At 45.2% G+C, this 15,131-nt stretch overlaps 1 protein-coding gene across 1 annotated transcript; it reads left to right on the forward strand.

Moving 5' to 3' along the window:
• Nucleotides 1-802: 802 nt before the first annotated feature.
• LOC311494787 (PDZ domain-containing protein 4-like) lies at nt 803-14,521 on the forward strand (the record flags this gene model as incomplete). The annotated part of the gene is made up of 8 exons (XM_084554008.1): nt 803-862; nt 8,318-8,371; nt 8,849-9,159; nt 9,306-9,393; nt 9,484-9,582; nt 9,668-9,730; nt 10,025-10,126; nt 11,927-14,521. The coding sequence occupies 8 exons, from the start codon at nt 803-805 to the stop codon at nt 13,979-13,981; spliced, it is 2,832 nt and encodes a 943-aa protein (XP_084410134.1). The 3' UTR covers nt 13,982-14,521.
• Between the last annotated feature and the right edge of the window lie 610 nt (nt 14,522-15,131).

Below are 15,131 nucleotides of genomic sequence, written 5' to 3' on the forward strand. Positions count from 1 at the left end.
GGCAGTCCTTCGGCAAACCTGGAAAGCAGAGAGTGATGTAGGTGGGAAGCTCAGTGTGGGAGTGAGGAAAGCAGAAGGAAGAACAGGACTGAGGCAAGCTCTTTGATCGCTACGTTGTTTGTATCTAACTTGTTCAAACAGCACTTCTGAAAGTGTGTTGTTTGGAGATTTAGTGCTGTGAGTGAGAAGTCTCAGGAACAGCGTGGGGGAGTTCGTCTAGAGTTCTTCTGAGAGATCCTGCTCTATACTGCAGTTTTTGACATTAAACAACCAACGTACTGTGGCAGGACACAGCAAGTATGCTGTGTGATCATTTCTGACAACCTCCTGGATAAGCACAGGATCATCTGAAACACCTAGCAGGACTCTTAGAGAGCATCTTTTTGTTTCTTCTCCAGATTCAGTCAGCAGTCCTTCCTGTTATAACTATGAGAACAAAAACATTAACCTGATCCACAAGAAGAGCACGCACACAAGTAGATTTTCGCCTGCAATGGAAACAGACACAGACATGCGTGTATGCTGCTCTGAAACTATCTCCACCTTTGAATTGACTCTGGATTACAACAGTTGAATTGCGAACACAACACAAGACAAGGGAACAGTGACGCAGCCAGTTAAACCGTGCTCTCCCCCGGTAGGAATGCACCGAGTGTTACTGTGAGGAGGACGAGTGTTATGTGCCAGGGTGGGGCTCTCCCACTGCCACAGACAAAGACTGCACAAAGAGTCCTGGTGTAAGCACTGGTCATCCAGGGCAGCTGTTGAACCTGCACAGTCCAGCGCTGTGCCAAAAGTCACAATGGGGTGCAACATGTGTGTGGTTCAAAAGCCCGAGGAACAATACAGGGTAATGTTCCAGGTGAGTGCTCTGCCTCCTCTCCTTTCTCTGTCTGTCTGACAAAAAAATCAAGTTTCTGCCTTTGAGTCCTCGAGCAAAAGTATTCTTTCGTGTGTCTTTGCTTTGTTTTTCTCTCAGTGATGCTGCTGGATGAGTGACAAGCACATTTGGCATGATAAAGTTTCTTTGTGCAGCAGAATTCAGCAGAACCCCTCCATGTTGACACAATCAAAACATTCTTATACTCATGTCCTATAGCAAGTTTTGAATCCAAAATATTTTTCCTCACAAACCAAGCAAGCATTTCTACTGATTATGAAATGCCTGAAGGAGAAGCAGGGGATACAGTTGCATGAAATGGAGACATTATCAGCTGTTAATATCATTACAACCACACCTACTGCTTGATGGTCATGTGAAAGATAAAAAACATCATCAGATAATTTATGTATAAATGCAAGTAAGACATTAGCACCATCATCAGAAGACATGATAATAACATTATACTGTGCAATTAATGAAATTAATTAGGTGAATCAAATCAGTGAATGCGTTAAATGTGACTGATTTGATACAAGCTCCAGATCATGTGATGCGTGTAATCTACTGTCTGGTTGGGCATGTGTTCCTTTTTGTGCATTTTAATTAGCTCAGTACCTCTAGAACGAGGCTATTAGTTGCTGTACTGCAATAGTCACGGTATAACAATAACACTGATAATTATAATAATGGTACTTGATAATTATGATGATACAGTTGCATGAAATGGAGAGATACTCTGGCTCAGAGAAAGTAGACCTGTGCTGCAGAGCCACAGAGGCAGAAGGATGGATGAGTTGTTAAACTGGGCTAAAGTGTTATGGGAGAGAGGGGTTGCCACGGTTACAGCCTCAGCACCACCTGCCAACTGGGACCCCAGGCTGCATGTGAGTAAGCTCATCTGGCCGTGCAGAGCCTAAGGATGCTCCTGCTCGGCAGCTTGATGATGCATTCGGTGACCGGAATAAGTCCGGTGCTTACTAAGCATGAAAAAATAAAAAATAAAAAAATGCTCAGCACTCATGGGTATGCTGTGCAACACTTTTAGTATCTGTGGCACCAGAAGCCTCAGCTGGGTCTCTGTTGCATGTTAGAGTCGGGGTCTGGGCCAGTTAACTGGGCTGCATCTGGTGCCAGAGGCGATGCCAAGAGAGAGGGGAACAGGAGGAGAGACAGAGTCCAAACAGAGGTAATGAGTCGAAGAGGGAGTCAAAATAAGCAAATTAAAGATGAAGGGGAAAGCCAGTCTGGGCTCTTTTTTTGGCTTTTTTTTCTGCTACTTGCACTTAGATGTCAAAAGTAATTGATTTGAGCACTTCGTGGAGCAGAGGTGAACATAACAGCTTGAGCGACTTCACAAATCCCCTGGGTGGAGGGCGGAGGGTGAGGCGTGCGCAGTCTGGCATGTGATCACGGAGCCAGAGCACCGCCAGTTCATACCTCAGCCGGTGTCCTTATCTAACGGGAGTCAGCAGTAACGATACTAACAGCACGCAGGTCAATGTAGTGCAAAGTGGAAATCAAATCATTTCACTCATGTGAGGTCAACTGAACGCGAAGGTCGTGTCCCCAGAAATCTGTCATCCCGAAGCTCAGTCAGACACCTGCATGCATGTGGTTTACAGGCAGGTGTGGTGAGGAGTGAACGGTGACAGACAGCAAACGTGTTGGAGTTGTCATGTTGCATGCAAAGCTGCTGGCGGGAAACTGAATACTTTGTGGGTTGTGGAGCAGAAAGACGACATACAGTACACCGTTGTCTGGTAAACCTGAAACAACAATGAAAAGAGAACAAATGGAGAAGGAAGAGCAGAGCCAGAGCTGTTGGCTGCTGAGTGCAGTCATAATGAAAGACGGCAGCCTCAGTTAGGAAAGAGGAAATGTTGTTGCAAAAGAAGTAGAAAATACATTAAGGACAAAATAAATCAATTGAACAGTTGATCAGCGATAACATGCTGCTTTTCCCATAAAATTTCAATCTCAGCTATTACAAGTAATGATTACAGACACTGCAAATCATTACAAAAATCATCAAACATAATTACATTTTCCCCGCCACATTTTATGTCTTTCCATGCTGTGTATTTGTCCCTTTAAAGGTTCTCAGCTTTGAGCTTTTCTCCTTAACTAACATGTATAATTACACCTTCCAATTAGATGCAGTCCACTGACTAACAGCGTGTGTCTTCAGATAATAAATACAGCATTAAACAGCTTATGGCTAAATTGTGCTATAAAAAACAGGCTGTTAAATTTGATGATATTACAACACTTGCTTCTCTTGCCAAAGGAATAAAATTCATGCATTATACATTGAACCTCTGCTTCACATACGCTGCACACTGGTGGTTGGAACACACCCACTGGAGTGTCTCTAATCAATATTACCTCCTATAGCCTGAAGTAAAAAAAAATAAAAAAATAAAGGCTGATGAATTACAGACTCGGCTGCAGACCCGTGCGCGCATCAGAAACCGTTTTTGAGCGAGAACATGCATTTTTCCACACGTTTTGCAGGAACACACAGTGAACCTGCGCCCCTCCCTATCCCCACAGCCGCTCCCTTCTTTCTCTCTCCCCAGTCACTGTAAAGCAGGAGGCTGTTTCCATGGCAACAGGCGTCATTAAACAAACCCTGATGTGCTTTCATTCACAATGACACAGAGATACATGCTGACATTCACAAGAGGGCGACGCATCAGAATCAATATGCACCGGCGACCGGCAGACGTGGTCAGATGAGTGCACAGTGGTGTTTATGTGTGACAAAGATACCAACGTGTTAGCACACAATAAATACTGGACAAAATAAGATAAAACATAACTGATACAAAGAAAAAAATCCAATGCTTTATATTAGGACTATTGTTAATTTGTCCACTCTCATTTATTTACATATGATGATATATGATATAATCTAAAAATGACTTATCCCTAGCTAGTCTTTTTTCTATTATTATTATATTGTTAACGCTTGAATATAACCCACTCTCTTGCATCAATAATCAGTGGTTAATTTATAATAAATTGTTTATATAGCATTATAATGTAGCCAGTTCATTCTAATAAATCATGACTTAATCATAAATGGTTACTTGACTGTTATAATGATCCGTTTATGTTGAAATAGAGTAAATAAGGTGGTGATTCAACTGCATCATCATTGTGGAGGATGTAGTCTGTGGCACTGCTAAACTGAATTTAACACATTAAAAGTGTTTCTGTTATTCAGCCTAGCCCACTGTCAAAATAATGGGAACATACAACACAATCTCTTGGTTATTTTGAACAAATGTTGAATACCATAACCTTCATGAAGTTATGATTTAGTGCAGGGCTGTTACATTAAATTGCATTTGTTTTTACTAGTGTACCTAATAAAGTAGCAAGTGAGTGCTAAGATAACTATTTGTTTATGTGCAATCACCTACAAATCAGTTTTATATATCTCCATCTTTATTGTATCCTGTTGCCATTTATTTTGTGTTTGTACACCAGGCTTCATAGGTTCATTCATTCATTCATTCATTTTCTGTAACCGCTTGCCCTCTGGGGGGCTGGAGCCTATCCTAGTTATCTTTGGGCGAGATGCGGGGTACACCCCGGACAGGTTGCCGGTCTATCGCAGGGCTAACACAGAGAGACAGACAACCATTCACACTCACATGAGCATGTCTTTGGACGGTGGGAGGAAGCTGGAGTACCCGGAGAGAACCCATGCAGACACAGGGAGAACATGCAAACTCCACACACAAAGGCCCCAGTCGGGAGGTGGATTCGAACCCAGAACCTTCTTGCTGTAATGCTGCTGTAAATGCTGCATGCCAAGTATCAAGTGGAGAAAAAAAAAAAACACAAATTGTTTGCAACTGGTTAATCAGATCATGTGACGAACAGCTTGTTATCTTTTTGAGTGTCAGCCTAGTTCAATGCCAACATTGTTTGTGTTGTTTGTCAGGTGGATGTGCAAACAGCATGTTTGTGCACAGCTGCATGAGTTTGTCAAGTTTGTCCTGATATTTGACTTGCAGATGTCTGAGACGCGTGGCTGACACAGTGATGGGACAGAAAGGCCTCTGACGGAGAGGACGTCTCTCTTGGCGCTCATTTAATAACGCTGGGGGAAAACATATGATCAGATGCTTTAGTGTAAAGCCACATAGTCTGTGACATTCTCCTTTAATGATCAGTTTAGTCTCGTTGCACGCACTCCTTCAGACCTTCTCACCGTCAGCAAAAACATCAGCCCATAATTCATCTTTTGCTCTCGCTGATGAATGTATTGACGCATCATGTGCGTGCTCCATACTCCCACTGAGGCTTGTTAGCTGCCTCACCATCATTTCTAGGATTGTTTGAACAGCCTTTTGAATCAATATCTTCTGGCTGTTATCAGTTTATATTGCTCCCTGCTTGTCTATTTAAATTAGCTCCGTGATATCAAACAATTGGGGTTATAGCCGGAGTAGGTCAACTCTGTCTCCAGATTAATTGATTTTCTGAGGAGGTGACTGGCGCAGCCTTCAAAGCGTGGGAGATGAGAAAAATCAATTACCAAACAAGTGGAATTCAATATGTTGGGGGTGCAGGTTTCGGTCAAGCGGGAGATCGTGCATGGATAGTGCGAGAACGGCCACAAATTTAATCTTCAGGGGAAAACTGTGAGAATTGCTGAGAAGATTTAGCGCGAGGGCACACTTCAGATTGAGTCTGTTTGTTTTTACCTACGCCGAAGACTGTGTGTGTGATATTACCGAGCAGTTAGTCGTCGCCTTCCCCCTCCTTTTCATCTCAGCCTGTTGTACAACGCATGAGATTAATTTGCTCTTTAAAGGGCTTTCAGATAAAAACTAATTATGCATCAACCACTTAGTGATTCCCCATGAGCTCCCATTGTGTGTGTGTTTACATGCAGCTCCTGAACCCGGAGCCAGCCTCGCTCACTATTTACATTCACCAGACAATTCCTTGAAAGCCTGTTTTTTTATTTTTTTTTTTCCCCACTTTTCTCCTGCATCATTACCCCCCTTCTTCACCTCCTTTCCCCCCTCTCTCCCTCTTCACTTTGAACTCCTCGCATCTCTTTCATCTCGGCCCACATCATCCCCACCCTGAGCTCCAGAGCCAATACCGCCACCGCCCCACCCCCTGCTGTGAATTCTGGAGACTATTTTTCTGAATTTTAATTCCATTTTGAACACAAATATTCCGTATCAGGATATGCGCGGCTTCATTATTTCCATAGCGCGTGCAGCTCATAAATAGTAGATGTACATAATGACCTACTAACCCAGAGATAATAGAGAACAGTGCAAGGTAAGAGTGTAATGGATTCTCCATCAAGTCAAGTCCAAAGAGCTGTCTAACACATGACAACCATTACCCTGCATGAAGTCATCTTCAAAGCAATCTCAGCACCTCTCATTGATAATGAATGAGAAACCCCCCAACACACACACTCTCTCAGTATTCATACCTGTCACTCATGACCATGAGGCTGTCTCCTAATCGCCTCTCTGTCTTATTCTGGAGAGCACACAAGCCCTGAAACAAATAGACACCTCCTGCTGTTTGGAGAGAAAAAAAAAAATCAGCCGGCCGAGATAAAGCTGCATCAAACTATATATATTTGTCCATCACCAATATGCCTTTTAGGGAGGAAGGGTCTTATTTGCTGCTCATTAAGAAAGACAGCAGGATCTGTGGAGGAACATTAGTGTCAGGAAGGACAAACACGCACGAGGAGACAAGCCGGGTGATATAGATGGAACTAGAGGAGGGTTGGTTCTTATCTCCAGGGAGGGGACAGGGCGGACAGAACTGCTGAGGCAGCACAGAGAAGGAAAAAGAAGGAGAAGCAGGAGAGGGTGAGGATATGAAGGCAGAAGAGAAAGGGAAATGATTTTGAGGATAAAGGAGTAAAGATAGACCATTGGGGCGGTGGTGCTGTGGAGGCTAAGAGAGAGATGGAGAAAAAAAAGGGGAAACAGGAGCTGAATGTGGCAAGAAAGTTTTAGTGCTTGGCTGCGCAGGGGAACATTGATTTGACATGCAATTACTGGAAGGGGACAAGAGATGAGAGAGGGAGTGGGAGAATGAGGCAGGGCGGTGAAGAAGTGGAGAGTCGCAGACAGCCGAGGTCGGCGCAGTGTGCAACATGAATGAAGCTGCACAAAGGCTGTCTGGCTCAGTAAGTGCACGCAACGCTCTCTGGCACACGCATGCCCTTACGTTGCCTAATGTCTGTCTAACGTAATGAAATCAAGGGAAAATGTGTAGCTCAGTGAGGCTCTACTCAGCAGTGCTTTGAGCCAGAGACAATATTAGCTGCGTGATATTCAGTGGGTTTACCAGTGAGGTAATTTATTATGCTAGCATGTATGCTAACCAACATTCATTCATTCACCTTCTGAAACCACTTGTCCTGTAAAGGGGGGGGGGGGGGGGCTGGATCCTAGGGCGAGAGGCGGGGTACACCCTAGACAGGTCGCCAGTCTATCGCAGGGCTGACACAGAGAGACAGACGACCATTCATGCTCACATGCAAACTAACACTAAATGCAAAATAAAGTTGAGGATAATGGGAATAGTTTTAGCAATAAAGCAACCAAAGTGTTCAGTAAATTAAATCTTGAACATGGAGGTGGAACTTGAAATTAAAGGGTCACAAATATGTCAAGTTTTCATCTCATAGTTTAGTCTGCGCCAACTGGATCTATTGCTAGTTTAGCTAAAAACAAGAATAAATACTGAATGAGCCTTTCCTCTTTAGGTCCTCCTAGGCTCAACAATGATTGTTTTGTTTGAGTTACCTTGAAGTTTTGATCCCTCCTCCAGATTCGTGCTCAATAATCTTCCATTTTTAATGCGCCTTTTCTCTCCTCTTCGCTGTCTGAACCAGCTGCTCGAGGAGCGAGGGGAGACGTTTTCATAAGCCACGGGTTTTAAAACAGCACCAGCAGACTGAGACACACATGAATGTAGCGCTGATCACGTGCGTTTCAGGATTATTTGTTTCATCATCAAGGGCTAAGGCAGAGAGGGTGAGAGAGCTCTGAAGAAAACAATGAAACATTTTTCTCAGGTAGACGTGTTTTATTTGTTCCAGTCAGTGCGTCTGAATGTTTCAGCACAAATGACTTTAAAGTGTTTGTCAGTGAAGTTCCCCTTCCTCTGAAAAGCAGAGAAATCAAAGTCGCTTTTCTTGAAGGTGTTGTATTATTGAATTTGTTTGTGGAAAGGAACCACTTCTAATGCGCACGAAAGAAACATAACAGCGCTTTAAGGAGTCTATAAGCACAAGGCTGATGCACAAGGGAAAGACATCTGTTAATACTGAAACTTGAATCTGTGTTTACCACTTTCCAGCTGTTCACAGGCCCAATTACTTTCTAAGTCCGCCGTCTTTCTGCTTTCTTTCTTTCTTTCTCTCCACAGAAGGGTCACATAAGCAACATGCTGTGCTCTTTTGAGGCTGACGGTCGATTAAAGGTCTCAGTATGCATCTTTCTGCTCTGCCGCTTGGTGTGACATGTCGAAAACCTTTTGTATAAATATTTTTTTATGGTTTCTGTGTGGGAACACTAACGGCTGTGCACAGTTGTACATGTGTATGTTCATGCGAGGGAGTATTTTTTTTATCGTTTTCTGTTGACTAACATAGTTTGTCTTTATTTTAGGCACGTGTAGCTGTAGTTTCCCTCCACCCTTCTCTCCTGTGAACTAACTTTCCCTGTCTGACAGAAATGCTGCAGCCCGACCTCCTGTCTTCTTCTCGTCTTGTCATTCATGATCATTTTTTGTAGAGCTTTTACTTTTCTCAATTAGCTTTGTGTTTATTCCTGTGTCATGTGGTTAAAACTAAATGTAGAGGATCACTCACCTCACACAATTTATAGCCAGCTTCTTAATTTTTCCAGATCATTCCCTTCTCTTTCTCATCCCCTCTTTTGTTTGTGACTTTCCCAGGTAAACGGGAAGGAGCTGTCCCGCCTTTCTGGGGATCCCACCCTGGACATACGGGACCCTGTGCTGTCCAACATACTTAGGAGGGGGGCGCGCAGACGTGCGGGCCTAGCGGGTGCTCCTGGAGGGCAATTGCCGGTGACCATGGGCATGGCCGACTGTGTGGACAGCTGCACCCAAACAGACATCAGCTTCCAGCATATGTTGACTCTGGGCAAGAGCAACCAGCATCCCTGCGGAGCTCCACCCCCACCCGACCCTCCACCTTCCCCTCCTCTACCACCGCTCCTAGAGCCCTATCTACTCAATGAACTGTGAGTGGGAGCAGGCTAATAGGCCTCTGCAGCATGTCAGACCGGCAGATCAGAGCTCGTCTGCTGTGTCAGTCCGGTTTGCACATTTGAAACCAGTAGCCGCACCAATTACTGAAATACTGTTTCCTCAATGTTCTCGTTCTCAGCTTCATAGAGCCCGTGTACTATGACCCCACTGACTACTTCGATATCACTCAGCATGAAGTGGACAGGCAGGATGAGCTGGAATACGAGGTGAGAGCCCACATGGCACCTCGGAGCTGTGTTACAGAAAGCTGCCCCACTGCTCTCTGCCTAACATCCTTGAATTTTTCTCTGCGCCAGGAGGTGGAGCTGTATAAGTCTCGTCAGCAGGATAAACTCGGTCTGACAGTGTGTTACAGGACGGATGATGAGGAGGACCTTGGGATCTATGTAGGAGAGGTGAAGATGGCGTTATAAAACCCAAAACTTTATCAAACTTTCAGTAAATCTTTTTATTCTCCTAAACATATTCTCCTTTCGCTAGGTGAACCCAAACAGTATTGCTGCGGTGGATGGTCGCATCCGCAAGGGAGACAGAATACTACAGGTAGAGGCTTCCTTCCTAAGCACCATCCTGGAGCTCACATTCCTTCTCTATGCTGCTATTACGACTTTTATATGATGCTAGAATTTGATTCACCTTTTAAAGGAAATAGCGAACGGTGCAGCATTTATTGTGAATTAAATGGATTTTAATACCCATGCGTTTAAGCTAAAAGGACATTTCCATTGTTGGCGTTTCTAAAGAAAACCCATTTCCCGAAGCGTGCACTTCAGCTGAAGCTGGGGTTGGTATAAAGGGTATTACATAATCAGGTTTATTCTCTTCTTTCTGTGTCAGATAAATGGAGTGGACATCCAGAACAGAGAGGAGGCGGTGGCAATTCTCACCAGAGAGGACAGCACTAATGTCTCCCTGCTTCTCGCACGACCCGAGATAGAGGTGAGGAAATTGGATATGCAGTCTTCGGGGAGAGAGGCTGCGAGGCTCGGCCTGAATACTGACCTAAAAATGCGCTCCTCTCCCTTTATCTCCCGCTTTATGTGGCAAGAAATTAGCTGGCTGGGATGTAAAATTCGAGTTAAACATTTAGCCGTGAGACCAAAAAAAAAAAAGACGGTTAGTGATAGGAAAGAAACTGGGCATGAGTTACAACACGATTCTCTGCTTCTTTAAGGAAGAGGCAGAAAAGCAAAAAGGTTCAAACACACGATGTGAACTCAGATAGCACGAAGAGAGAGACAAAGACAAATAGGGCTCGTGCTCACGGTGCAAACGTGGCACCACTTTGTATCCCTCAAGGTCAAGCCATTAGCAGATACAAGGGCGCGGTAGCACACAGTAACACACCGAGGCCGAACTGCTTACAAACACACAAGCTGACAAACGTTGACCCTCTCAAACGGGTTTCTCATTGCCCACCATTACAAAAATGTTCTGCAGGTGGACACAGCCTCAGTGCCAGCGATAAGTCCACTAATTTGTATGCTGTCTGAGGTACGGAGGAGATTAAAAAAGGCCCTCATTAAAATGATCCAAGTCAAAGACAAACAAATAACCTCTCCTCTGCTTAAAGACGTCCTTGTGTTTGAACAGGAGAGCGTAAGATTAACCTGTGGAAGGCTGGCGAGATTTATACCGCTAAGGCATTGTCCCCGCATTAAGATTCAAGCAAGAAATGCACAAGCAGAGATTAAAGCTTGATCTGTTGCCTCGGGGGGAGAAAAAAAGAAAAGAAAAAAGAGAGAGAGGGTCGAAAGGGGTCGTCAAAGAATAAGAATGAAGAAGCAGATAATCAATGACCAGCAGTCTGCATGCAACTCACATTCAAATCAATCCAATTAGGCAAAGTCTGCCAAGAGGGGGAGGAATAAATTGTTTTCTAATTTAAGTGTTGGTAATATGTTTGATTGGCTTTTGAATGGGTGGTAATTGAAACTGAAAAGAAAAAACATGAGAAAGGACTATAGTTTATATTAAACACATAAAAGACTGGATCATCTAGTTGCACATTTCATCTTCTAATGCTGAATATCTATTGAAAGACTATTGAATAATAATTTTTATAACATACAGATATAGAAATACAGAATTTTGTTTCCATTACAAAGACAAACAACTCAACAGACACTAAAAACTGAAATTAAATAAAAACCTGACAGAGCACCAGCTCCATCTGGTGATAGAAAGGAGTATTGCATTTACATCAATTCAGAAATATACTGCAGAAGATTAAAGCTGCTACAAACTATACTTATACATTATCAAGGGATCAGACAGTAAGTTTGACTGTCAAAGGAGTCGCTTGTAGTCACGGAAAATAATCGCCTCAGCTATTTTAAGTGTTTTCACTGTCTTTTAAGGCTATTGTTTTCTGCTCTGCAGTTTTACTGCTAGAAAATCCGGTAATCTACCAATCATAGATAATACCTGAATGAAAGAGAGAAAGTTGGTGACTTCATCAAAGCATTTAAGTTTGAAACAGTTAAACAGACCTTAAAGGAGAGCCATCAGAGCCAAAGCTTTAAATAAATGCTAATGCTACTCTGTATCTGTGGGAATAAGCACATGTCCTCCTCACTGTTTGCAGATTGTTCTCTCTATATTGAATAAGTAGATTTAGGTGTTATGTATTTTAAATGCTTTACAATATTGTTACGTTCTCTGTTAAACCATCAGATTATAACCCTAATGTATGGTTTTACTTTGTCTTTTTTGTCCCTTCGACAATGACCCCGTCAGAATGACAACCAGCTGGATCCCGATGAGCTGGACTTGGAGCCGCTGGACAATGCCGTCCATCTGGCCAGCAGCCACAGATTAAGGAGCAGCCCGTCCATTCTCGGTGCCGGAGCAGGCAGCGTCTCCGGTGGAGGTGTGCTGCGTGGCCACGGTCACTCACTGAACAGGGATTCGCCTGATCTGCTCCAGACAGTGCTGAGCAACAGCCAGGAGTTGGACAGTGGGGTTGGCCGCACGGATGAAAGCACGCGCTACGAGGAGTCTTCAGAGCACGACCTCCTGGGAGACGACCACACTAGTGCCTCCAACACAAACGCCACCAATACCCCAGGCAGCATGCGCAAGTTTCTGTCCAGCGGCAGAGGGGACACTCCACCCTTGCTGCACTCACAGGACTTCCAGTTTAGCACTGACTCCCTCCTAGGCCTGGACTGTGTTAATGGAGGAGGGGTGGAACAGGTGGAGCGCGTGGAGAGGGCCTACATGGCAGATCCTGTGAGGATGATGATGCCTGGGCTGACTGAGGAGGAGTGTGAGAGGTACAAAGAGTTACTGGAAATCAAATATTACTATGAGAAGAACGGTAATGCCCTGATGTTACTGGGAGATCAGGGGTCAGCACAAGAAGAAGGGGGTGTGTCCCTGGATGTGAATAGGAATGAGAGTCTGACGCAGCATGAGATGGCCCTCCTGGAAGAGGAACTGCGCCACTTGGAGTTCAAGTGTCGGAACATCCTGAGGGCACAGAAGATGCAGCAGCTGAGGGAGCGTTGCATGAAGGCTTGGCCTCTTGAAGACAAGAATGGGGCGAGTGCAGGGGCTGGAGTAGGAGCTGGACGCCAGGACATTAATGGCACTTTGGTCAGTGAGGAGTCCTGCCACCACGCTCTGTCAGATATCAACGAGCTTCCGGAGAGGGAGCGCTCCGATAAGGACAGCACGAGTGCCTACAACACTGGAGGGGAAAGTTGCAGGAGCACCCCTCTGGTCAATGAACAGTACCCCTCACACTCCACACAGAGTCTGGAGGGAGGAGAGTCTGTTCTCCCGGCAGGTATACACTTTCCAACCTCCACAAGGCAGAGAGAGAGAGGAACCAAAGCCGAAAGAGAGGATGTGATACAGGCAAACCTGAACCAACCCTACTCTCCCCACACTCACAGGAGAGGAGCTGAGGCTAAGACAGCCAGCCCTGGAGCTAAGGCTAGGTCTCTGACCCGAGACGGAGGAAACAGGAGGGGCTCAGACGGCGGAGTGAGGCGTAACCCCAAAGCCAACGGGACAGCCGAGAGGACAGGAGGGCGCAGTGCAGAAAACAGCCCCTATCTGTCTCGCCGTCAGAATGAAACAAAGCCGCCTCAGCGGTACCTGAGCTGCATGCAGCTGAGGTCCCCCTCCACCTCTGATCGACTGGGCGGACTCAGAAATGCTGTCAGAGAGGGCACCATAGAGACCGAGGGCGACGCCAGCCCCATGAGCCTGGGCAGCACATGTAAGGATGTTACCCAGGACCCATGTGCTGTTTCCTTACCCTTGTCCCCTCCACTGCTGCCTGCCTCCCCTCGCATGGAGTGGAAGGTGAAGATCCGCAGCGATGGCTCACGCTATGTGGCCAAGCGGCCCGTGAGGGATCGCCTCCTGAAGGCCCGCGCCATGAAGATCAGGGAGGAACGCAGCGGCATGACAACAGACGACGATGCTGTGAGTGAAATGAAGATGGGCCGGTACTGGAGCAAAGAGGAGCGCAAGCAGCAGCTGCTGAAGGCCCGGGAGCAGCGGCGGCGCAGGGAGTTCATGATGCAGAGCCGCCTCGACTGCCTGAGGGAGCGGGAGAGGGAGCAGGGCGGCGGCGGCGGCGGGGGAGGACAGCAGGGAGCGACGCAGCAGCAGGAGCCCACCTCCATCCTGGAGCTGTGTCACCGCAGGAGCATGAAGAAACGCAGCCGCCGAATCCTGGACAACTGGATCACTATACAGGAGCTGCTGGCTCACGGGACCAGGTCTGCTGATGGGAAGAAAGTGTACAACCCCCTGCTGTCTGTAACCACAGTGTGAGACGAGCTGGGAGAGACGGAGGCAGAGAGTTAGGAAGACAGTGCCAAAGTGGTTTGATAGGGCCTGTGGGGATGAACAGTTTACCTTGGCACAAATATGTCTGCAGCAACACATGATGATGGCAATATGAATGATCATAGCCAGCTTAAAATATCATAATTCATGACAGGTTTTATAAGTCCAGAAACAAAAAAATCATCTTCTCAAATTGCAAGAAAGCACACATTTATAATGCTGTCAAACCATTTCAGAAATGCATAAAAAAATGTGCAGTGTTTTTTAAATATACTTCAACCCAAGGCAGACTTAAAGACCTAGAAAACCGAGCACAGATTAGCATTTTATAACATTAATAGGAGGTCAGAGGGCTGTGACAAGAGACATAATCACTTCCAATATGTCTTCTAACACAATGATGAGACGCTGGGGGAGATCACACTGTTTAGCCACGAGAGACGTACTGTAGCTCAGCGCTGAAACTGAATCTTTGCAGGCCTCTATGAAATATTCATGATTGACAGAAAAATCTGAAGCGAGACCCAGAACCACGCAACTGTGAAAACATGAACAAAAGTCACTTCTGTGCCATTAAACTGTATATTCAGCGTCCACAAAAGGACCTTTGACGAAGCACATCGAGTCTGTTAATGTAGTTAAATTTCTGTCATTCTTGCAGCCTTCACGTACAAACGCTCCTTTGTTTTCGACACTGGAAAACGCAACATTGCTGCTTTCCGAGCTGAGCGGTGCCTTCCTCTCAGGCAGACTTGACTGCACGGCACAGTTTTCAAAGTGATACAAAGATGACTGTAGCCGAGAGAATAAACGCCAAAAGCACAGAGCGACCGACTTAGCGTTTTGTTTTCAAAGAAAGGCACATTGTATCGTCAAAGCACAGAAAACGTTTGATATCATTTCATTTGAAAAGGCACGTTTGCCATCTAAAGGGACGAAACGTCAAATAAGTTTGTGCTCAATTTCAAAATGTCCTGCTTTTTCCCCAGATGTTTTGGTTCGTATGCAATATCATTTATTTTAATGTTGTGAGCAAGGCTTTTTAATTGCAAATGAAATGATTCTTGGTTATTAAAAAAAGAAAAACCCTGTTAATTGGGTTTACAGCAGCCATTTTCACTTTTTAATTCTGCGC

Source organism: Chelon labrosus (genome assembly GCF_963514085.1).
Source record: "Chelon labrosus genome assembly, chromosome: 10".
In the NCBI taxonomy this organism is placed as follows: Eukaryota; Metazoa; Chordata; class Actinopteri; order Mugiliformes; family Mugilidae; genus Chelon; species Chelon labrosus.